This window comes from Mytilus trossulus, chromosome 7 (genome assembly GCF_036588685.1).
Source record: "Mytilus trossulus isolate FHL-02 chromosome 7, PNRI_Mtr1.1.1.hap1, whole genome shotgun sequence".
Taxonomy (NCBI): domain Eukaryota; kingdom Metazoa; phylum Mollusca; class Bivalvia; order Mytilida; family Mytilidae; genus Mytilus; species Mytilus trossulus.
This window is the reverse complement of record NC_086379.1, coordinates 59229395-59255255: the sequence shown is the minus strand read 5'-3', so window position 1 is coordinate 59255255 and position 25861 is coordinate 59229395. Positions and strand designations below refer to the sequence as shown.

The following is a 25861-nucleotide window of genomic DNA, read 5'->3' as shown; positions in this document are numbered from 1 at the left end:
ATCATTAACAAAATAGTGTATGCAATTTATAAAATAGTGGTCGCAAACCGGGATATACTTAAAACATTCCTTCAATAAATTGCTTGTTCTACATCTTTTCACAACTATGACACAAATAACACTGTGCAGGACTCAAAGTGTTAAACAGTCTGAATCAGTTAGAAGAATACGCTTGGATTTTTTCGCCGATGATCCATTAACAAGGATTGAAATAAGGAAAAGTAATATCGCCATTATGATTACTACACGTAGAATGATTATCATCTTATCATGAGCACATAATTATATCTTAACACACCTGTTAAGGAATAACACTAATCTATAGCTATGTTGCTGTCTATATTAAATTTTCTGCAACTTCAAGCATTTATATCTATTTCGTCTCGAATTCAAATAAAGTGACAGTCATTGTATGTTAAAACTATATCTTATCCGAAAAAAATCACATACTAGTACCTTTAATTACATATTAGAGCTTACGGGTTTCTGGAGTCACAAAAACAAGTCCTTCCAATCTGTACAAGAGGGCAAATATGCCATCCTATTCTAATTACATATATGTTTTTCAGTTTTCAAAAATAACAATAAAACGAGTGTTCTACATTGATCACAATCCTTGATCTTTCAATTGATATAAAAATAACGCAAATATTGTACTAATTGACAAATTTACAGCTATCCATAGGAACCATTGTGTTTAAAAATAGGTACTTTCAACATTTTTTAATGTTCTTTCTGGCCTGACCCGGATTAGTGATTCTAAACATTTATGGCATGTGCTGTCATAATGACTTTAAGAAATATATATCTGGTAGTTGAATTCAACTACCAGTTTGTAAAGAAATATATCATTATGCTGCATCCATCACAACAATACGCATACATTCGAACATATTTCTGAACACACGAATGAAATGACAAATGCACAAATAAGATTTCTGATTTAAAATTTGTAAAATATTTTATAAAAAATATCTTTGTAACATCACATCTTTATATTTTTAATGAAAATATCCTTTTCATTACATTTTGTTAGGTGTGTCCATTTCATTAGTCATAATCATATTTTCCAACTAAAATTTTGCTAAGATAATTCGATTTGATTTTGTTTTCCGGTTCGAATATACTAATATCATAACAATGCCCTCTTATGGTTTCGTTTTAGTGGTGGCTATATTTAAGGAGGATATAAAATCAATTGAGGAAGCACTACTAAAAAGTAAACCGAACTTATTTTTGTGATCATAATTGTCAGTTTCTTAATTTAATACTTTTAAAGACTCATGGCAACTTTTTATATCTGACATTTTTTTAGGGTTTAATATATACCTGGTTTAGCTGTTGAGTACACTTATTAATCTCTTGGTGCGCGTTTTGAATATAAAGATCACATAAAAGAATTCGAAGGGAATCGCACGCATCCTATAATGAGTGAGACCGGATACGTCGACAGAGTAATCATCTCCTGTTATATATATGAACTGCCTTAAATGCGAATCAAAAGTCAGTTTACATGCTGAAGAGGAAACAATCGGTTTATCACGACTGTATTTCAAGACCTAAGATCAGGAGAGTATTCCCTGTCAGTCTAGACTAAGGTACGTCGTATCGGTCAACCAATTCGTTTAGTGTAGCGTCTATTTCAGTCTTTCATCATTTTGTCTATTTTAATAGTTATCAAAGGTACCAGGATTATAATTTAATACGCCAGACGCGAGCTTCGTCTACATAAGACTCATCAGTGACGCTCAGATCAAAATAGTTGTAAAGCCAAACAAGTAAAAAGTTAAAGAGCATTGATGACCCAATATTCCAAAAGGTTGTGCCAAATACGGCAATCTATTCCTAGGATAAGAAAATCCATAGTTTTTCGAAAAATTCAAAGATTTGTGACAGGAAATTTATAAAAATGACCATATAATTGATATCTAAGTCAACACCAAAGTGTCGACTATTGGGTTGGTGATACCCTAGGAGAAAAATGTGCACCAGCAGTGGCATCGACCCAGTGGTGTAAATAGTTTTAAAGCCAAACAAGTACAAAGTTAATGAGCATTAAGGACCCAAATTTCCCCAAAGTTGTGCCAAAAACGACTAAGGTAATCTATTCTCAGGATAAGAAAACCTTTAGTTTTTCGAAAAATCAAAATTTAGTGACAGGAAATTACATAAAAATAACCAAACAATAGACAACTTTAGATGCATTTCCGGCAAAAACTCTGGTTTTAGTGAACACCACTCGTGTGTTTGGGGGCATCGTTACTTCTGTTCCAATGTTGAGCGCATGGTTGGAAAACTATATTGCAATACTGCACAGATTAGTCAGAAAATTAAATTCATAAAATTGACAATCAGCACTCCTGTCATTAAGGGATTGTGATTAAGTACTTACAAAAAACTTTATTTCTAGTTTATCCTGCACAATGACGATCACTAAGACGCTTGATGAACTGTAATAGTGCAGGGATACTGGCGACCCCATCTATCTGATAAAAGACGTCATGAAGGCTTGCATAATTGTCGAGTTTTTCCAGTTGACGGATGAACCCGAAAGTGGTCTATTGATATTCATGTCAACACCGAAGTGCCGACTACTGGGCTGGTGATACCTTCGGGGACGAAACGTCCACCATCAGTGGCATCGACCCAGTGGTGTAAATAGTTATCAAAGGTACCAGGATTATAATTTAATACGCCAGACGCGCGTGTATATCATGCATGAATATCTCAAAGTAAAATAAATAAAGAAAGAAAAACAGATTTATTTAGTAAAGATGAAAAATACTGAACGACATTCATAAATTATACAATCAAAGGCACCGACAAACTGAAATTATTAATGTTTAAAGGTAAAGCTTTATAGGACTACAAATCTCATGAAAGACTTTTGCAAATTCATTTTAATTAATAGGCACTTTTTAAAAAGATTTTTGGAAAAGGTAAGAAAAACTATCGGTAAAAATACAAGATAAAAATTTTCAAAAAATATGTGTGATATGTAAAGTTCTGAGCGTCGAATTGTACTAGGGTGTTATTTTTTTTTTTAGATCTTTTCGAAAAACAAATCTGGATTTATGGACGTTACAAACATTTTATTCAAATTAAATTATCTCCCGTTTATTTAAAGGTTTTTGCACTTTTCAGACAAGCTATCATCACTGTATTGTCATTTTATGAATAAACCTTTTTTTTCCTTTTGATAGCAACTGTTTTGAAATACTCAAGCAATTTTGGAAATGGTAAAAAAATAAGAGATAAACAGCAACTGTCATATACTATTCTGTGACCTACAACATATAAAGACACTTTTAAACTTTAAAATAGCACAAGTTAAAAGTTAATTCCTATATCGCGCGGTGTTGCTGTATTCTCTCTCAAAGATGCATCTGGTGTTAGTGAATCCCTGTTGCCGAAACCCATGTAATCACGACTAGGAGTAGTTTGTATTCCTTCCTTTTCAAAATCAGTTTCATCATAGTCAGAAAGATAAGTCATAGCATTAATGCCTTTATCTTGCGATGTTCTTCGGCTAGTATCATATGGTAAAAATATATTCTGTCTGGATAAAGCCATTGAACTCTTGCCACATGCGACTTTTGAAGACATATTGTTTTTGCTCTGAAAAAGACAATGATGATTATAATAGCAAGCATTTTTATTGCTTGAAAAGCAAAATAAACGTACTATACTGATTTCTACTTGTAAACGGCATTCTAACTACTAGTAGTTGATGACTTCACTACACAAAAGATTACAGACGATCATATATCTATGTCATATAGATACATATGATTTTGACAAATTTATGTGCAAGCACAGGATTCAAATTTTAAAAATCAGATTTAACATAGATGCGTCTCTGAACCAAGCCGATCGCCCTACATCAATACGTTTTAGTACTTCTACACGCCTCGATCATCGTGCAGTAGATATCGACTTCTAAGTTTAATTTGTTTTACTTCTAGTGGAAAAGGCAATCGTCTATACAATACATAGCGTTAAATTCCATCGATATTAAAAACATAACAATAAAATTAAGAATGGAAACGGGAAATGTGTCAAAGAAGAAATAACTTGACAAACGAGCAGAAAAAAGTCCACTTATGTGTCTTCAACACAAGTAGAAAATTCCAAAACCTAGCGGAGGCATTTAGCTGGTCCCTTAAAAATGCAGAATAATTCACTAGAATCCGAGACATATAATTGAACCACAATTTCAAAATAAAACCCATAATAAACTTATAAAGGTCAGAGTTAAGCCTTGGCCAAAAAATCCGTTCTTAAATTTCATAATTGTGCTTTACAATTGACTTCATTCTGTTATTCATTACTTATGTACCTCTTCTTGAAGATTTAATGTTATCACATCTCTCATCAGTTTCAATACATTTTGAGTATCAACAGTGTTTTCATGAATGGATTCTGAAAAGAAAAAAACAAACAACCATGTATTAAACTAGACAAAAAAGACAAACCACACAACATTTTATAGTTTATTTCAATAATTTTCACTCATATAAGATGTAAAATAAAAATATCTTAAAGAAGATCTAATGTGTTTTGGTTGACCGGATTATTAATTCAAATGTAATAGTCAATCGGCAAACGAAACTCTTAATTTACCAAGTTATATCTGTTTCACTGATGACGACGATTATGTTCCAACTGTTTTATCACAACCCTGTCCTCTTTTTCTCGACTGTGATCGATGAACTTGCATCAGCAACACGAAGGGTGCCAAATGTGGCACAGGATATGTTTTATATGTTCGGAGCTCCTTAGATACTTTATGGTGTTTTGTGGACAAGTATTGCTCAGTCTTTAGTTTTCTATGAAGTGTTTTGTTGATTGTTGATTATCTTTTAGAAGTAATTTCTGTGTAATAGCATTGTCAATACTATTTTGATTTATGAGTTTACTATCCTTAGGTACCCTCCGCCTCTCTGTTATAAGCAGTAGAATATAATAAAACAAGACAATATGTGAAAAAGAATCATTGTTAGTCGGTTTGTATAAAAGAAGGTTAAATTAGAAAACAAAATATGTTATTAGACAGCAATAACTTTCTTGATTAGTCTCAAAATGTTTTAAACAAAATCCTTTCCTACTTTTAATTTTATGAATTGTTAATGAAATATTCGTACCTTCTTTTCTTCCATTCTTGCTGTCTGTACGTTTAATGTGGATTCCAACTAAACCAAACATATCTTTGATACTGTTCTTCATCACATTCAGTATTCCTATAGGTTCTGGTTGCTGTAGCTGTAACTGTCGGACATGTGATATACTGTCATTCAGAACTGCAGCAAATATCGTCAACAAAGTGAAGATAACAAAGAAGGCATACACAAAGAAATAGACTTCTGCAAAGGTTGGAGCCGCCCTTATCATGGAGTCGAGACTATTCCGTCCAATAAGAGTATTTGTTAAACTTCCAAAAGTAACAAAAATATTTCTATATTCATAAACAGCAGGACCAAATAGCAAATACCCCAAAACAGCAAATGCACCAAGACCAATGAAAACTAAGACAGAAAACTGAAAGATTGCACGTCCACCATGACGTAAAGTATCGGCAAGTGCCGTCATTCGTTTGTTGTATTCTAGCGCACTCATTACTCTTAATGTTGAAATGAAAACTAGAAATCCCAGTATTATACTAAAGACATAATCCCAGATAACAATATGTTGAAAGTTGATAAATACATCTTTATCATTATAATATAGATTCAACGCCTTCTTTGTGTAAATGAACTTTCCAACCCATACAACTATTCCAGAGTATCCAAAAATACAAATAAATGCATCTATAACATTCCAGAACCCTTTCCAAAATGAACATTTTTGGTTTTTCATATTAGTTATAAGAAGTTTTGTTCGATAAAGTAGTATTACAATGAACAGCAAATAAAATAAAACAGAAAAAAGACCAGCTGCGTCAGTCAGAAATGATGGTCTGAAACATTGTGTATCTACCCAGTTTGTCCCATGTCCTGTTTCTAAAAACTCTGCCAAAAATATGGAATAGCACAAAAGGTTTACGTTAGAATTGTAAAGTGTAAACTCTACAAAAACTGCTCTTGTCAGTCTATCGATCCAAAAATGTTCAACTAATTCATCAACAATAGCCAAAGTAGTAGCTTTTGTGTTGTGAAGGTTTTGAATGTAACCACCCCCGCTGTAGGTATTGTAATGACCAACAATTGGAATGCCCCAGATATCCTTAGCTTCTGTGTACGTCCAGGCATTTGCTGTCAGTGATTTTGAACAATCGACACAATATTCAGATTTGTCTTCTTTGCTGGTATCAAATTTAGCACCACAAAAATGTCCGGCTACAATGTCAACAGGAATGTCACACTTTTCTGAAAATTAGGAACATGAACTAGTTGTAAATTACGAAGAAATTTTCGATTTAAACCATATATACTGGGACTAATATAATAACAATCCCCTCTATATATACATTAACTAGTATATGTAAAGATATGTATAATTTCTACTCACTATATTGTCCACATTTTTTGGTGTTTTGATAGTTTTACATACACCACTTCATAAAAACACGCACTTGTATTTGAGCTTCCTATAAAACCGAAGACTTTTCTTTTTTTCTATTATTCTATTAACATTTTTGAAAGATATCTTGATGTGAAATAATTTAGTTAGTGAATACTTTGATATCTTTTCCTATGTTTGTCTTTCCTTTAAAAAAAGACATACCTGAATACATGTCTTTTTTTATGTGGGGAAATTTATATGAATTAAAAAAGGTGGCGAATGCTTCAACGAGAAAGCGAATCCAACCAATATCAACATCAGTATCATGGTATTGTTTACATAAAATTTTGATTTCAGACAATTTGGTCTTACTATAATATTATTCTGAATGACCTGTTTTACATACTGGGAAATATATATATATATATATATGATTGTCCTACAATGGTATTGTAGAAGTAAATATTCTTTTCAGAGAAAAAACTATTCTGTTGAATGAAAAAACGATAAAGTAGGCCTTTTTACATACCCTTCTTTACTCTCACTTGGCGCATTCTAACAAGACCAATTTTAGCATTTGTTAAGTCATTCATTAGAAATTTATCTCGAATACTGATGGATTGTCCATTATAATCTGCTGTTGGAAAGAGCACTGGGACAAACACTTCTCTAGTCCATGACAAAAACTGTCTGGCTGATGTTACCTAGAAAAAAATAATTGCACATTTAGTTTTTCAAGGAAACGCTTGCTTGATTTAGTAAAAGAAATATTTTCTTAACATGAGTTTAACAAAACTAGGTATTCACAACAATATAAGCTGATGAATTTTAACTCGATTATCAAATAGCTTTACAGATTGAAATAGTTTCCCTCAAGTGTTTCAAGATATTTACAAATCATTCAGCAGGTGGAAATGAATGCCTTAATAGACAAAAACTTTGTCCTTAACTCAACTTTTGTCCTTATAGACAACCTTCGTCATAATAGACAAACTCCTCTTAATATACACTGACTCTTATCCTAATAGATATACTCATCTATCTTGGCATCCAGTGAAATTCTATGTGGTTCCTATTTGAGAAACCAAGTCCAATCCACAATTTTCTACATTTGAAAATGCCTGTACCAAGTCAGGAATATGACAGTTGTTGTCTATTCGTTTTTGATGTGTTTTGTCATTTGGTTTTGTCATGTGATTGAGGACTTTCCGATTGAATTTTCCCACCATGCCATTTTCTACTTTTGTTATTCATATAAACAAACTACATTTGCGTTTCCAAATGTGTCCGAAAAAAATCTCTGCTTAACAAGCCGTTAAACTTTGCTCTAACTTTGATAAACGTATAAGGCTTCTTTGTGATGTTACTATTTAGAAATGCTGAGATGAGAACATTATTAACCGACTTGCCTTTGAAAACCCACATTTAGCTTTGTCGGATGTATACAGTTGATTGGAAATGTGTGTCTTCACATTAAATGCTCTTTGGTCTCTGTTTACATAACTTATACTGAACAATATAGCGGCAAATATTATATGAATAACAAATTTCAAAAAAGCGTCTTTTGCGGTTTTTTCTTTTTTCAGTTGCTGCTTTCTTTCTTCCATTCTTTGCTCAGAGACGGAGTTAGATAAAATTGCCATTTTGAAATCTAAAATAAAAAAATGTTATTTTGAATGGCTGTTAGGATTTCGGTCGATAGAACAGAAGTGGCATATTGTTGATTAATTTCTTTAAAGAAAGATGTCCCTGATATTTTATAAGCGTCATGTTAGTTCATCTTTTTCCTTTGGACCTACAAGTCGAAAGTTTGTATCTAATACACGAAATCAATGTAATTCTTTTAATTTGAAATATTAAGTTGAGTATAAAAGTAAAGTTTGAAAATTACAACATTTATTCTAGGTGATTATGATTTTTTTTACCTATAACATATCTGACAGCCGAACAGAAATAGACGATTTCATAGTTTAGTTAGGGATGATACCGGAATTCCTTTACTTATAATGGACTTCTGATAATACTTATGTTAATTGATGTGGATTCAATCATAATGATTGAACAGCACCAAGAGATACCATATGATCATTTTACAAAGCGCCGTTTATTCAGAACTTTTTAAGGTGTCGAGAAAAAATTACTTTTGTTCACCAATCCACATTGACGACATGGCTAAAATGGAACAAAGGAAAACATTGTTTTTTAGTTTTTCTGATACCTGCTATGAACTTTAACCTCTGACTGGACTAAATCGTCAATGCACTCATAATAGATTGATCACCTAATTTTACTATAAGATACTTTGGATCTGAACCATTCAGGCATTGGTTTGGTCGTTCCTCCTTTGTTTTATTGTTGTAATGGTAACCTGTTAGATTAAACATTCAAACGTATTTAGATTATTAAAAGCAAGCGTGACTAACCTTTCAGCGTTTCTGTTCTAAGTCCAGCATTGTCATGCGAGTACTGTCTAACCGATTCAAGGTCTACATGAAGTTCCTGGTCATCTTTCTGATTCCTCAGTATAAGTGCCAATAGAAAAGCCAACAAAAAAACCTTAAATATAATGAACGACAAAAACATTGAAACCACGACATATCTGTAGATGATATGGTAAACTATATCAAGACCTAGCAAAATAAGAATAAATTTCTATACAATTGAAACAGGAATAATTTTTAACATTTATTTAATACAATATATGCTCGTATAACATTGCAATTTTACAAAATTTTATCTATAGCATTGCAATTGATATTAATTTTCAGGGTTTGTACATAAATATAAGAAATATCTTTACACTGGGGTTTATCTTCTCTTTTTTTAAAAAGTAAAAGCGTTTAGTTTAAATAGACAAAAATATCGTTGTCTCAGATATACATGTAAATTCCAATTTGACAATACAACACAGGAGGGAAATGATCGACAAGGCTGTGAATTCTGCTTGTTTCTTAACAATATTAAGTCAATTCTCAAATTTAGATATACTGTTTGATTATTCAATTTATGATCATTGGATGTCTAAAATCTTAGACATTTTGGACAAGGACAAACACACAGATCTATAAACAAACCTTAACTGGATCGACGATTAAGATTGATTCTACAAACGATAAAATGAAAGTTGTCAACCATTCTTCAGACTTCGATTTACCCCATTCCATGCTGTACAGAATCAAGAAGAATGACGATGCTGCACAGACAATAAATATCAACAACCATGCAACATTACTCATCCAAGGTGGAAATTTAGCCTGCTGTCGACAGATAATACTGCCTTTTCTCCCCTTATCGGAACGTCGACGTAACTTTTGCATCGTTTTCAGTTTATCGACATACGATATATGAGACTGATTTTCTTCCTGATTGATGGCCGCCAGCTTTGGAGTTATTTTTTTAATAGTTGGTTCTTTCTTTACTTGTCGCTGATGTCGGCGCGTATTACGGAATAAATATGTGAACAAGAATATAGGTGGTACAGTAATTACAGCACCTATTATAGATATATATAAAGTCTTAAAAGAAAACGACAGACTTCCAAGACGTACAGTATCGGCCACCACTACCGTCTCTGCTTCCGTTTGAAAGAACATAGCATTTGATATCATAGCAAGTAACAGCAATGTCAACAGACACGACAGACGCTGAGCACGACTAAACGCACTGTATGGCGGCCTCAGTATCAAAGATAACCAAAGATGGTTTTCCGTTACATTAATTCTTGTTGTATGTGAAAAAGCAGATTCAAATCCCGAATTGATGTCATTTAAAACAGGAATGATACGTTCAATCATTCCATCATCAATATCAGTTGCAAACCATCGATCACACTGAAATATATATCTGAAATCCAAAATGGTAAATTGGTTCAAAGTCAAATCAATATAAGATACACGTACTTTTTCGGACATCTGTTATTTGATTTCAATTATACGAGTTTTTCTTATAGAAATCGAAGTAAAATATGAGATGCATTCGAATGCAATGATTTGACATGTATACAGAGGCGTCATTGAAAATGTAGTACAAAATGATTGATCATGTGATTTTTACAATCAGAACAAAAATTCAGATTAAAATAAGTATATAGTTTTATTGAAATTTGCTGCAATAACACTTAATAATTCTTAAAAGTATTCACTCAAGCTCGGATTCCTTGTTCGAAGATTGTATAAGGTTTTGATTTTCAGATAGTTTGTCTTCTAACATGAAGTAAAAGACGACATGTCTGGATGTGGCAATACGTTTGGTCATATCAGCGTTTCAAAATATGTCCAAGGTGTTTTATATTAGAATAATTATGCCCCGAGTATACATGAAATGGCATTAGTTGTCGTAATGAGCATCTGGCGACTTACTTGTCATTTGTATGTAGATCTGTAATTACTACTCTGTGTAAGTACCAGGACTGAAGTTTCCCCTCACCACTATTATCATGCCATATACGCAGATATACGAGATCTCCCAAAGGGTCGGGAGTTGCAAGAATGAAGTTGTTTGTGCTGTTTGTTATAAGTTTCTGTACACAAAAAAAAAATAACATTGCACTACAAAGTGATTTTACTGAAATCTATAAAGATGTATTTTAACTAAAAAATATTCTTTTTTTGTTTGTTTTAGACAGATAATACTTTAAATTACATGAAAACTGATAGTTCCACTTTTTGAGATTCAAATTCCATAAGAAATTATATTCGTTAAGCTTATCATTTTAATAAATAAACAAGGAAGATCAACGTTTTTTTTAATATATGTTCAAATGATAATATATGTCGGAAAAAGAATTTGAGACTATGAATTTTGAAATTATTTGAATGTAAAAACAGAAAACAGTAACAGCACAGAAACCGGTAACGTCCGATATGTACAATAACTCCGTTTTCATTGTTTATAATGATTATAATATTACCCTAGTAATACCGTCACTAAGAGATCGGACACCAGAATCAGCATCTGTACCACCTAGTATAAAACTGACATTTGATGAGGTAGCTGACCCTACTCGCAGCCCTGTTTGTACAGATATCATGTAGAAGTGGGTATCAAAGAAGTCATTGTCCAATAAAAATGTAGGTAAACACTAAAATTAAGAAGGTTTCATATTATGTAAGAACAAATCAAGTGGTAGCCATAGAAAAAGTAACAAAATGTTTGAAATATTCAGTAGACTTGAAAATTTTCGGTATTGATTTCAAATACGAAAGTTATTAAAAGGAAAATACAATTAGCAAACTAACAATTTTTCTCTATAATAAACGAATTTTGTACGTGCAGATGATGTTGACTTATTCACATTTTGGAAGATGTGGTACGAGTGCCATTTTTACAACAACACATTAAGTAAATCAATATAAGTCAAAGTACAGTCTTCAACACGGAGCCGTGGCTCACACCAAACAGCAAGCTATAAAAGACTTTTCCAGTTCTCATTGCCTATTCATTCTTCAAAAGGAAGTAACAAAACATATTTTTAGTTTAAACTTCTTAAATAATATTTGAAATTTCCTGTTCTTTCCTATCACTTACCTGACCAGTATCACGGTTATCAAGTCTCCTAAGGACACAGAAGATAATACAATACATCACAATGACGGCGATCAGAGTACCATATACCGCAGCGTTCGTTATATCAAATTTAGACCATACTGAATGAAAATCTATCATATTTGGAATAGCAAAGGTTGAGGCAAACAGCGTACCAGCACCAGGTGAACACCTGCAGACTGTTTCATTTAAAGATGAAAAGGGCAATACCTGAAACAAGAATTAAATATGTTTGTATTTCAATGAAAAATAGTTCAAGCAACATCTGGAAAGGGTGCAGCCAATACGTATACTCGGTGATTATAACACTGTCAAATATACTTGTATAAATTAAACAATTACCATTCACACTTAATTAATCACCGCCTTAATTAATTATATTAAATTTTGGTTTGAAGTTGGATTCATAACAAACTGGACATATATATATTACAGTTAATTGCTATTAATAAGTATTGCAATATGCATTTTGTTTAAATGAATTATCAGTATTTAGTTCTAATATAATCTTAAATCAATCCTAATTCTATCTCACTTTGATAGTTTTTCATATGTGACGTCATGCTGTTTCTAAATTTCATAAATTCAAATGTGGCGTTTCGCCATCGTATGTGACGTCACATTTTTTAATTACGTTGACGTCTGGACTGATTCGGATGTGTCTATTCTGTGTTAAACTTACATAGCATTATGTATTCGGGTTCAGTTTTCTGTAATTAGTTAATACTTCAGTTTCATTATGTATATCTCTTTCATATTCATTTGTTAAAATTTACTGTTTGCAATAGCATGAATTGTTCTATATAATAAGGATGTTCTTATCCCGGGCATAAAAACAATGCCGTATTTGGCAAAACCTTTTCAACTTTTGATCTTCAGTGCTGTACAACTTTGTACCTTTTTCACTTTCGATCTTTTATATCTTGGCGTTATGTATTCGGGTTTAGTTTTCTGTAATTAGTTAATACTTCAGTTTCTTTATGTTAACTCTTTCATATTTATTTGATAAAATTTACTGTTTGCAATAGCATGAATTGTTCTATATAATAAGAATGTTCTTATCCCGGGCATAAAAACAATGCCGCATTTGGCGAAACCTTTTCAACTTTTGATCTTCAGTGCTGTACAACTTTGTACTTTTTTCCCTTTCGATCTTTTATATCTGGGCGTCACTGTTGATTTTTGTGTGGACAAGGCGCGTTTTTGGCGTATTGAATTTTAAACCTGATGCTTTTTGTTATCTATTAATCATGTTTTTCTTTGTATAATATGTTCTCCTATTTATTTGTATTGTAGTCCTGTAATATTATGTTGTCATCTCAATGTTATATTTAACTTTGCCATTAAAGTGCGAGGTTTGGCATGCCACAAAACCAGGTTCAACCCACCACTTTTATTCCCCTTTAAAAGTGTCCTGTACCAAGTCAGGAAGATGGCCATTGTTCGTTTATGTGTGTGTTGCATTTTAACGTTGAGTCGTTTGTGTTTTCTCTTATTTTTGAGATATTGAGATAAGACGTGGCACGGTACTTGTCTATCCCAAATTCATGTATTTGGTTTTCATGTTATATTTGTTATTCTCGTGGTGTTTTGTCTGATGCTTGGTCCGTTTCGGTGTTATGTCTTTGTTCTCCTCTTATATTTAATGCGTTTCCCTCGGTTTTAGTTTGTTACCCCGATTTTGTTTTTGTCCATGGATTTATGAGTTTTGAACAGCGGTATACTACTGTTGCCTTTATTTAAGGTCCCTCATGTTCATGTAGCTGTTAACGTTTATACAAACTTATCCATTCATGGTTTCTAAATATTTTATGTCAGTCTTTTCCTAATGTATTGCAATTAGATTTTCATTTACGAAACTATTATATGGTTCACTAACTTGTTTGTACATCGATTATTATAAATCAGTAGTAATAGGATAAAGAAGTTTTTGTTTTGTAAGTCAGTAGGTTTGAACAACAGACCGTTTTGGACGAATTCTTGAATGAAGAACAGTATGGTATGAGAGTAAGATGATGTTTATGTAACTTTGAAGAAATAATTCATACAGAACATCCACTTGGATCCCATGATTCCGTTTGTTCATCATAAACTCTACATCCGGTTGTTACTATAACAACACTTATGTTAGCTGTGGTATGGTCGGGTGGAGCATCAGTGGTATTATCTGTACTACGTCGTTTTCTTGACAAAAGTGTCGCGTTTTCAGACTGTTCATCCTCTGAAAAAAAATTCTTTTAAATTTTCATTGTATACAATATATTTAAATGAAACTGACTTATATTGGTACGTCGCCGATTAATATATATATATACTAACGTTTGCACGAAAACATTTCTTCTTAATATAGAAAGAAAAAGTGCAATGATAATAACAATTGTCAGTTTACTGTAAAAATTCTTGTATAAAAGACTGCAAATGTACGCAATAGAGTAATGTTTTGGTGATAAACATGTTTGGTATTTACTGTAAGATTGGTAACCATAGAGATAAGGTGACAAAATATACAAACAACAACGAAAATCTTTGGTTCAGAAAATCTTCTGTCGTACACACCATCACTACATTAGGTTGTATATAACCAAATAGACGTGCGCACACCCCTTTATGCCTTATTAGACATGCATGTTTATCAACGACGGTTTGACGTAAAAGTATACGACAGAGTAAATAATGCAATGTCATTTCGTAATATTGTTTGAGCTACCATTGGTATGACCAGTAACTTTAACAAAAAATGAAATAAAAGACTCTTTATAATTTTGATTGGTTAATTGATAGGGTAAACCCCTTCTTTCAGCACATTTGGATATATTGTACTGGTCAGATTTATTGGAGGAGGAAGCCGGAGTGCACGGAGATAACCACCGATTCTCGGTTGAAAAATATATGATTTTGATAAAAGGGTAGAAATGTACTCGTTACTACTGGAACAACATTAGATATCTAGCAGATGATTGAATATTGCTCGTTACTACTGGAACAACCTTAGATATCTAGCAGATGATTGAATATTGCTGCTCATCAACACAAGAAAGTATCGAAAGTCGAAATAAAGATCCATTTTAAATAAGTAGTTAGTAATCGCGTTTTAAGTTCTAGTTGAACAACGTTTACATGAAATATTTGCCAATGTACTTTTTCACAATTATTCGATTCATAGTTGTTACCATGTTGTTGTCGTCGCAATTGATTTCGGTTAATTTTGATAATAGTTCTGTGTATAATTATTGTTTACCTTTTTTAAAGTCTTAATTTTGACATGTAGCAAAAGAAAATCTATAAATCTTACAATGACTATTATTTAAAGAGGTGTTTAAATTCAAAGAGGCGTTTAAGCAGAAATGGTCTTAAACTTTAATATTAAATACATTGATACGGAGCGATACGATAAGTTCAAATGTAATTTTGAGTTACAATTTGAAGTTTATATGTGTCCTAGTTTTAAAGGAGAAAGGGGGGCGCTTTTTGGTCGAAATGATGATTAAACATATATATTTGTTTGACGAATGATCTTGTATGTATAATAGTCACCTGTAATTGGTTTCAATGCTATGTATACATCTCCACGCTGTAGTTGACAACTAGGTATAAATACTTTGAAGCCATTAGACTCCCAATCAGAAGCCTTAACCACGGATAAAAAATCAAATTCAATTTCCGAAGGGATAATTTCGGAACGAGCATACAAGGTAAATAATTCATCCACTTCTATATTGGCAAAGTTGACACCCACAGGTTTTATATAGGTGATGAATGCATCATTCGGATCAGCCATTTGACAGCGGAAATACATCATGTATGATGATCCACCTTCAACAACTAGTGGTTCATATTCCTTGTAGTAAGATATTCCTTCATTACTGATCGTTATAGAGAGCGGGAAATCTATCTGTTGTTCTTCTTCATCTAAAACTTCAATCTTCATTATTTGACCGTTTACTCCCGTCGCACCATTTGCATGTAAGAAAGGAGATTTCTTAAATACAGCAACCTGAAAATATGAAAGAAAATGAACGTAGAGAAGGGACGAAATGTAGCTCGTTGACGTTTAGCTTGTGTCTCTTTCCTTAATTTTGAAATACATGTAACCAAGCATTTCAGTAAGAAAGAAGGTGAACAGTAAATGTACTATGCTTCAAGGTACATTCTGAGATTAATTTCATTCACATAGTTTTGATGAATAATTTGCCATTGACTCACAATTCTGATACATAGTTATTATTATGAGGCTGACTTCATGCAGGAACTTCTTAGGAAGAAATATAAGAAGTTAGCAATATCCTTTAACTCTACTTTCCGCTATATAGATGACGTTCTTTCACTAAACAATTCAAAATTTGGTGACTATGTGGATCGCATCTATCCCATCGAATTGGAGATAAAGGATACTACAGATACAGTTAAGTCGGCTTCATATCTTGACTTACATCTAGAAATTGACAATGAGGGTCGGTTGAAGACAAAACTTTACGACAAAAGAGATGATTTCAGCTTTCCAATTGTGAAACTTTCCATTTCTAAGTAGCAACATTCCAGCAGCACCTGCATACGGGGTATATATCTCCCAATTGATACGATATTCCTGTGCTTGCGTTTCCTATCATGATTTTATGGATAGAGGGTTACTGCTCACAAGGAAGCTATTAAACCAAGAGTTCCAAATGGTGAAGTTGAAATCATCCCTTCGTAAATTTTACGGACGCCATCACGAGTTGGTTGACCGTTATGGAATAACCCTTTCACAAATAATATCGGATATGTTCCTTACGTCGTAACTACAATCCCCTTCCCGTTCATGAATTTGACCTACCGAATTAGACAATTTACCGGATTTGTAATCACATAAGCAACACGACGGGTGCCGCATGTGGAGCAGGATCTGCTTACACTTCCGGAGCACCTGAGATCACCCCTAGTTTTTGGTGGGGGTCGTGTTGTTTATCCTTTAGTTTTCTATGTTGTGTCATGTGTACTATTGTTTTTCTGTTTGTCTTTTTCATGTTTAGCCATGGCGTTGTCAGTTTGTTTTAGATTTACGAGTTTGACTGTCCCTTTGGTATCTTTCGTCCTTCTTTTACATGGATACTGTATATTCAGAAATTACTGCGAGGTTTTTGTAAATGCGAATAATGCGACATGGTGAGTTTCGCAATAAAAAGAACACACATTCATATATCTGATTCATACCGAGTATATCTGTATGCAAAATTGCTTTTTAAATCAATGAAAATGTATATTTTTTTTCAGGCCAAAAAGATTGATTCGTCAATAAAAAAAACCAAGAATACATCCCCAACAAAAAAGAAACAAAACAGTAAGGGTAACTTGCACTGAGAGACATACTAGGTATTTTGCTATTTCATTTGAAGGGTTTCATACCTTTAGTTGGATATCAGTAGCTGTGACATTTTCTAGTGTTTCATTATTGAAATCAAACAAGAATCCATCTCTTTTAATTACTGTTTTGTTCTTGAAGTGCTCAAGGTGGTTCTTTTCCAGACTGACATTAAGGTTTTCTTTTCTGATGACTTTTTCAGGCTCTGCAAATGCTACCGTTGATGATGTGATGTTGAAAGCTTCATCCAATGCATTGAAAATGTTCTTATAAATTCTCTTGGCCTGTGATTAAAATTAAAAATCCAATAGCAAAGTAAAGTATCTCTGCGCCCTCAATATACCTCTACATTTGAGACAAAAGCATATATAACTTTGGTAATATTTTAATCTTTGTTGTATTTTTAAGTAATGGAAATATTATTTCTATGAAATTCAATATATTACTGCCTAAGAAATAAAAGGCGGACATAATGTTTGAAATTTCAACGTGGCCTAGTTTTCTCATTTGAATTGGCTCATATTTTTCTTAGTATTAACGACCATAATGTTGCTTTAAATTGCTTGTTGCATTAAATTCCTTATATCCTCTTCATTTGAACTTTGGTTGTTTATTGCCTCATTGGCAATCATACCACATCTCCTTTATTTATACTACCCAAGCAGCTGCCCTTCTCATTAAAAAAAGAGATCGAAAGATACCAGAGGGACAGTCAAAGTCATAAATCGAAAATAAACTGACAACGCCATGGTTAAATATAAAAAAGGACAAACAGACAAATACTAGTATAATACATGAAACAACATAGAAAACTAACGAATAAGCAACACAAACCCCACCAAATACTTGGGGTGATATCAGGTGCTCCGGAAGGGTCTTTTCTCATTAACAGTTGACCATCTCCGGAGATAAAATTGTACTTACTTTCATATTAGTAGCATTTACTGAAGTTAGCATAATGATGCATATTGACAAAGTTGACGGACGATTTTTTACGGTCTTTATTTTTTTCTGTTTTTTTCCCCTTCTCTTAATTGTTGCATTCATAAAAGAAATTTATGTTTGTTTAAGCCAAAAGAATAACTGACTACTTACTATGCTAGCTAATCTCTTCTTGCGTTTCCTTATTCCCGTACGTTTGATATATAGCTTGTCAACAATGCGATCAAACGTTTTATACTTCTTAACAAACTCATCATATTTGTCTGGATGATAATCATAGTATCTCTGTAATTCCTGCTCCACCATTTCTTTTGTAAGCGTATTATTAATGTCTTCATTGCCTGCTGATTGGTACAGATCAAGATTTTTTGACATAACGCCAATAACTTCTGTGAAAGATAAAAATGCAAATATTTTTCCATAAAAAGTATTTAAAGATTCGATTGTACTTCCCGCCCTTCTCTCTTCATGGTTAACAGTAAATTTAAAACCAGTTAATAAAAGTGACTGAAAATATAGATGGTAACACTTACAAATGTAAAATGTAAGCATCGAATACTAAATGGGAGACCGTATACTGGTTTTATCCTGTTGAAAATTGAAGTAACAACTTTCATTAGGTCTTTCCACCTTTCCGTGGAAAGACCTATTGAATTTGTTCTGATTATTAGGTCTTTCCACTTTTCCGTGGAAAGACCTATTGAATTTGTTCTGATTATTAATTTTTTTTTTTCTTCCGCCTAAATTTTTGTCTTGCGTAGTATTGATGTTTCAAAAGATGTCGCTCAGATATTTGGAATATGATGTCGTATAGTTTATACGCTTTAAAAGTTTACAACTGCGTAACAAAATACTTTACGTTGTAAGAGTTATCTCCCCAAACACTGTTTTTCTTGTGGCCACTACTCCTTCGCAACCGTAAAAGATTATGACAATTTTTTTTTACCAAATTGCTCGTTACATCTTCAGGATTAGGATATTACTTTGAACCGACGCTATCCGGAGACTCCATATGAGAGTTATTTCCCCTTATGCATTTGATTTAAGTGATATGCGTTTCTTACTGGTAAACCATCAGTGATATAGGCCTAGGGTCTTTAGATTTGAGGTCCTTGGTCCAAAAAAATGAAAATAAGGTCAAGGTCAAAGGTCAAGGTCATATTCTTAATTTTGATTTTGGCTTATTTTCTCTTAATTTCAACAACCATGAAAGATATTGACAAATTCTTTTTACTAAATTGTGAGTTGTGACATGTTGTAACTTATAAATTTTGGTTGGAAGGGTGCGTAAACAATAAATGAGAGTTTTGCTCATCTTATGTTTTAAATCATGCCTATAGTGATATAACTCATTAACCATACATATTACAGACCTAGGGTCTTTTTGTTTGAGGTCCTTGGTTGCTGACCTTGAAATTGAGGTCAAGGTCAAAGGTTAATAGGACGTTCTAGATTTTGACCTTTGCTTTAAATTCATATTTATACATTATAAAGTCATAGGAACTAACATTTTAGATTGATTTTTAATATTTTGATAATTAAATAGATCTTTACTTGTGGAAAGACCTTCAATTGTTCTTTGAACAATTGATTTTTAATTATTATTATTTTTTTTTTCTTCCGCCTAAATTTTTTTCTTGCGTAGTATTGATGTTTCAAAAGATGTCGCTTAGATATATGAAATATGATGTCGTATAGTTTATACGCTTTAAAAATTTACAACTGCGTAACAAAATACTTTACGTTGTAAGAGTTATCTCCCCAAACACTGTTATACTTGTGGCCACTACTCCTTCGCAACCGTAAAAGATTACGACAAATTTATTTTACCAAATTGCTCGTTACGTCTTCAGGATTAGAATATTCATTTGGACCGAAGCTATCCGGAGACTCCATATGAGAGTTATTTCCCCTTATGCATTTGATATAAGTGATATGCGTTTCTTACTGGTAAACCATCAGTGATATAGGCCAAGGGTCTTTAGATTTCAGGTCCTTGGTCCAAAAAAATGAAAATAAGGTCAAGGTCAAAGGTCAAGGTCATATTCTATATATTGATTTTGGCTTATTTTCTCTTATTTTCAACAACCGTGAAAGATATTGACAAATTCTTTTTACTAAATTGTGAGTTGCGACATGTTGTAACTTATAAATTTTGGTTGGAAGGGTGCGTAAACAATAAATGAGAGTTTTCGCCCATCTTATATTTAAAATCATGCCTATAGTGATATAACTCATTAACCATACATATTACAGACCTAGGGTCTTTTTGTTTGAGGTCCTTGGTTGGTGACCTTGAAATTGAGGTCAAGGTCAAAGGTTAATAGGACGTTCTAGATTTTGACCTTTGCTTTAAATTCATATTTATACATTATAAAGTCATAGGAACTGACATTTTAGATTGATTTTTAATATTTTGATAATAAAATAGATCTTTACTTATGGAAAGACCTTCAATTGTTCTTTGAACAATTGGTTTTTAATTTTAAATGTTTTTATAATTTTTCTATCATACTAAGATTAAATGTTCTCTAGGTATCTCAGTCGTTAAGTTGTCTTACCTGCGTTAGCTTCCAATATTCCATCCAGTTCCATCATGGGAAAAGGTTTCTTTCTGGTATGTTTTCTCACGTTCCTCAAAAGCTCTCTACTTGCCGAGAAAACGTTCTCCTGGAACATTTGTTTAAATAAATTAATTTATTTAATGATAAAAAAAGAACATGCACTTACAGATTTGAAATAAGTAAATAAACACATTGAATTGACTGTTTAAAGCTCATATCCCAATTTTTGAAAAAGATGGAACTGTCCCATACTTTTCGTAAACACAATCAGATTTCGTCATAAAAAAGATTAAATTAGTACTTTTTAGATTACATTTGCAGTACTTAAAGATTTTATAATTATGCAGTTTTCTTAGATAAAGATAAACCTGAAAGTCTTAAAATATAACCTGTTCTTTATAAAGACATCAATTTGTTTGGTTTTCTCACAAAGACTTAGAGTGTATTATTTTTTTCGTATTGCATATTGAATCCATTCACAATTTATTTTCTATATAAAATTCGAATTGTTTTTTAATTAAAAAAATAAAATGAGAATAATTCAAAAATGTATGTAAATGTCATAATTAATGTTATTACAAGCAATTTAAGTTCTATGAAATACTGTTCCGTTTCTATATACGAAGAAAGGGGGAAAATGCACATGTTTTATAATTGAATATTCAAAAATCAGATAAAGACAGAAAAGCTCGTACCGAGGCTTCTGCTGTCACTAGACTTGTCTTTTGAATACATTTGTCCAAACTTTTCCCAACTAAAATGATATCAGCCGGAAGGAGTTCAACATTGGATACACCATCAGGGATTCGATTGAAGATTTCCTGGACAAAGTTATCAGTTGTCTACAAAACAAAAAATAAGTAGATATCTGAAATGAATATAGAGCTGTATTGCTTGTTTGTTTGAAGTTGTTTGTATGGGAATTGTTAAAAAATAAAATAAAACCAAAAACCAACGGACGTCTAGAATCTGAAGTAATGAAAATAAAATTACAATTGCCATTCTCAACATATATGCATATGATCGCGAATAACAATTTAAAGGTGAGAATCAGAAATGGACACTAAAGAATTATATCATAAATCTGTTAGAGTACATACAAACTAAGTCTCATCCTTTTGTAATAGAAATAAAAGATTCGACTTCTCTACCATTAACACAAAGTAATGCCCATTTCAAACTAAAAGATAAATTGAAAGAATTGGCCTTGTTGAGTTCCCTACTATTGTAGTTCGTTTAATTTCTTATTCTTATTTATGTCACATCAGATGCAGAAAATGTTGGCAGACTAATGTTTATATGTTTTTCCACTGCTGAATAATTTAATTTTCGAAAACTGAATGCCGAACTAAATCAACTATTTCGGACATTTATGAAGCAAAGTATATTGTAAACAATTACATATAGTTATTCTTTAAAGAACATTTTAATTCATTTGAACAATAATGTTTCTTTTTTTGAAAGTAGTTATTTTTGTGTAAGTGAAGCAATGTCATACACGAGATATCAATTAGGGATTTGCACCATAATTATTTCAACAAAGAAGATGTTAAAATAAAATATCACTGGTTTTTCTCCGACGTCTTTAGTTGTTTATTATATAATATGCATGTTTCAAGATTATGCCATTTCCATGAAATACATACCCCTGTTAAAATGTTCTGTACATCAGAAATGTTTTCGTTTCCATATTCTAAAATGTCGTCTGGACTAGATATTTCAGAAGCGGATTCCAATGTCTAATGAGATGAAAAATATTAAAGAAATATCTTATTGCTATAAATGTATGCTGTTTTAACAAGAAAACCATTCAAAGGGTCATTATAAAGCTTCATTTAATGAAATATTGGCGAAATGAACAGCACATAAATTCATATCCACAAGACCCCTCATACCCTCCCCCCCCCCAAAAAAAAGAAGAAAAAAAAACCCACCATAAAACAAACAAACAAAAACAGTAATAAAGCACCCACACAGTGTACAGTATTTTTGAACATTTCATTCTTACAGTATATTTTTACATGAAATGTCACAAACAAGGAATCTACATTTTTTTAAAATTTAATACATTGCACTTCATATCTAAATTACAAAGAAATTAGCAGAATCTTTTCTTGATATATAATACAATATAGACATAGAAAGGGGCTTTCATTACGATATATATCATAGATATATTTGTTGTGGTTTGTTTTGCATAATTGTAGAGATTGATTTATAAGTATTGCACGTCATTGGTCAAAATTATGTCAGTCAGTATGTAATTAACAGTTGACTGTCGTAAAAAACTATTATAAATAATTATTATAAATTTTATTTCAGTAAGTTATAAACGTTTTACCATATCGAGGGAAGCATACGAGCTAACAGTAGAGGAAACTATACGCATAATCCTGATGTTTTTAACAGTCAGAATGTAATAAACAGTTGACTGTCGTTAAGACTATTATGAATATAATTTTATCATTTTACCATATCGAGGGAAGCATACGAGCTAACAGTAGAGGACACTACACGCATAAGTCCCATGTTGTTTCCACCGGCATCAGTTATGCTAAAAGTACGATTTGACGTGTCAAGTAGTCGTGTAATTTTCTCAGTGTCATCAGTGTTCATTGGTTCCAAATCTGTGTCTGGTTTAATCTTCAATATATAAATAGAATAATTAAAGAATCTGAAAAAGGATGACCAGTTACCATTAACCACAAAATCAAAAAAAAAAAAAGAACCACATTTGAAATAAACCATTTCTGATTTTAACCATTTATTGAAATTAGTATCATCAAGATGCTTGCATATATTTAAATCTTAAAACGTACTTACTACTGTCAGTGAACATGGGTTTTCTAATATAATAACACTGTGCTTTTCCTACTCATTTCTTGCTCAGTGTAAGCCGGACTATGTTTTACTGTTACTACACTGTCCCAGGTTAGGAGGAAGGTTGGACGCCCGCTAACATGTTTAGCACTGCATTCTGTATGTGTCTGTCCCAAGTCCGGAGCCTGTCATTCAGCGTTTGTATGTCGTAGCTGTGTGTGTTACATTTCTTATTTTCGTTCATTATTTTTCTCATGGATTGGGTCGTTAGGTTTCTCATTTGAATATTGTTTTACATTTATTATTAGGGGCGTTTTATAGGTGACTATGCGGTAAGGGATTCGCTTATTGTTGAATATTGTACGATGAACTATAGTTGTTAGTTTCTGTGTCATTTGGTCTTTTGTGAAGAGTTGTCTTATTGTTAATCATACCACTTCTTCTTTTTTTTTTATTAACACACAGGAGCATACCATAAAAGGACAAAAAGACGCTAGCATTGTTTTTAATTTGACGTTCTACTTTGAACACGATGTCCTGTAAATCAACAGTGACTATAATGACACATATACAGTAAACTGTTATAAACTTCTCCTTACCACAAAAGACTAACTAATTTAGTATATATATGATAAATCTAAACCCAGTGTTCACATTCAAAGAATAAAGAACGGGATAGCGCTTAAGACAATTGGAATATAATTATCGTCGTCTGTGAAACACCTATCCAATGACTGTTTACCAACTCATGGTGTCGTCCGCAATTTTTTTCTTCGACGATACGACCAGTTTTAACTCTTGCTTAATAGCTCCCTTGTACGTAGTAACATCCCATCCAGGGAAACTAGATATAGAAGATGGTGGCTCTGGATTTCGCTTTAAGACTTACTAAAAATGCTGAAATTTCTTATATCTATAAAGGGAATTTTAATAAGATATACATACAGTTACATTCATCTTGTATTCCATGCAATCACCAAATCTGTCACAAACTCTGACAGAAAGCTCTGTAAAGTAATTGTATTCTGGGCTGCCTGCTGGAAGTCTTAGTTCTGTTGCTGTCATTTCACCTTGGTTGTAAAAGTGTTTATAATTTTATTTTTTTCAATCAAAAACTTTGTTTTATCTAAAACACGATAATTTGAATTATGTGTTCCTCAAATTGATTACAAGTCAAGGTGAAGTTTGAACTTGGACATAACAGTATCAAGATTTAATAATATAATGATAAGGAAATAATGATGAGATTGAGAAACAAATAAAAACCAAAAGTACATTAATTTTATACAACTCTTGTTGAAGAAAACGAGAGTTTGCAATAACAAGACATTTTGTATTGTGCAACATATAGTATTCCTATTTTTTTTTTTCATTTAATGTATCAAAAGTGTAGACCAAATTCACAAGTGTGAGAAATATGCGCCAATGAAGAGGAAAGTACAAACCTGCTTTCAGTAAGGAAGTCTTGAAATACTGCTTGTCTCCATAACTGTCCGTGTATGGCTGTATCATCCAATATTCGTACATCAGTGGGTTATTGTTCCTGGAATCTCGATCATGGTCTCTTTCCTCTTCTAGTCCTTCATCCAACCACCCAATGCATTTTATGGCAAAAAGAGTCGTCAAAGCAAATCCTAAAAGTATATTATTTTCATTTTATGCATGTCAATAAAGTAAAAACTCAAATCACAAAAAAACTGAACTCCGAGGAAAATTCAAATCGGGAAGTCCCTCATCAATGGCAAAATCAAATTATAAAACACAGACACCACTTTGTGTGTTGCCAACAACCTGGCTAATTTGACAATCAATATAATGAAGGCCAAAATGTAAACCAGGGTCGTTTATTCCTATACTTTTGTCATTGGTAAAAAGTTGTCTTAATCAAAAATCATACTACATATCTTTATTGTTATATAGTATTTCTGTTTGTTTTGCTAGAACAGTTGATGACAATTTATAACTGTTATAATTGACGACATTCTTGTACCTTCAACTTAACCGCATGAAGCTTGCTTTGGTTCTATTGTAATCTGTCAAAGCCAGTAAACCATTTATATAAGGTGTTCTTAAAGGATAAAGTTTGCTTACAGTTTAGAAATGCTAAAACTTCAATACTACCATTATATCTTGCATTTCTGTTAATATAGAC

At 32.3% G+C, this 25861-nt stretch overlaps 1 protein-coding gene across 1 annotated transcript; it reads right to left on the bottom strand.

Moving 5' to 3' along the window:
* Positions 1-2825: 2825 nt before the first annotated feature.
* On the bottom strand, positions 2826-25305 carry LOC134726555 (polycystin-1-like protein 2). Its single transcript, XM_063590961.1, has 21 exons — positions 25155-25305; positions 24655-24779; positions 23362-23532; positions 22536-22628; positions 21585-21731; positions 20887-20995; positions 18479-18714; positions 17428-17667; positions 15580-16039; positions 14094-14266; positions 12028-12255; positions 11411-11581; positions 10860-11020; positions 9921-10344; positions 9576-9863; positions 8925-9057; positions 7911-8152; positions 7031-7205; positions 5145-6365; positions 4340-4422; positions 2826-3618 (listed from the first exon to the last, which is right to left on the bottom strand). Exons 1-21 carry the CDS (start codon positions 25234-25236, stop codon positions 3331-3333), a joined length of 5250 nt encoding a protein of 1749 aa, XP_063447031.1. The 5' UTR covers positions 25237-25305; the 3' UTR covers positions 2826-3330.
* Between the last annotated feature and the right edge of the window lie 556 nt (positions 25306-25861).

Bases quoted from the DNA above. Each gene is read 5' to 3' on its own strand.
- LOC134726555 (XM_063590961.1), bottom strand. From the start codon at position 25,236: ATGTACGAATATTGGATGATACAGCCATACACGGACAGTTATGGAGAC. The intron at 8,153-8,924 runs GTTAGTCACGCT...TTTTTATTTTAG, and splicing joins TAGAACAGAAACGCTGAAAG to ATTTCAAAATGGCAATTTTA. The intron at 6,366-7,030 runs GTATGTAAAAAG...CCTAATTTTCAG, and splicing joins CCAAGTGAGAGTAAAGAAGG to AAAAGTGTGACATTCCTGTT.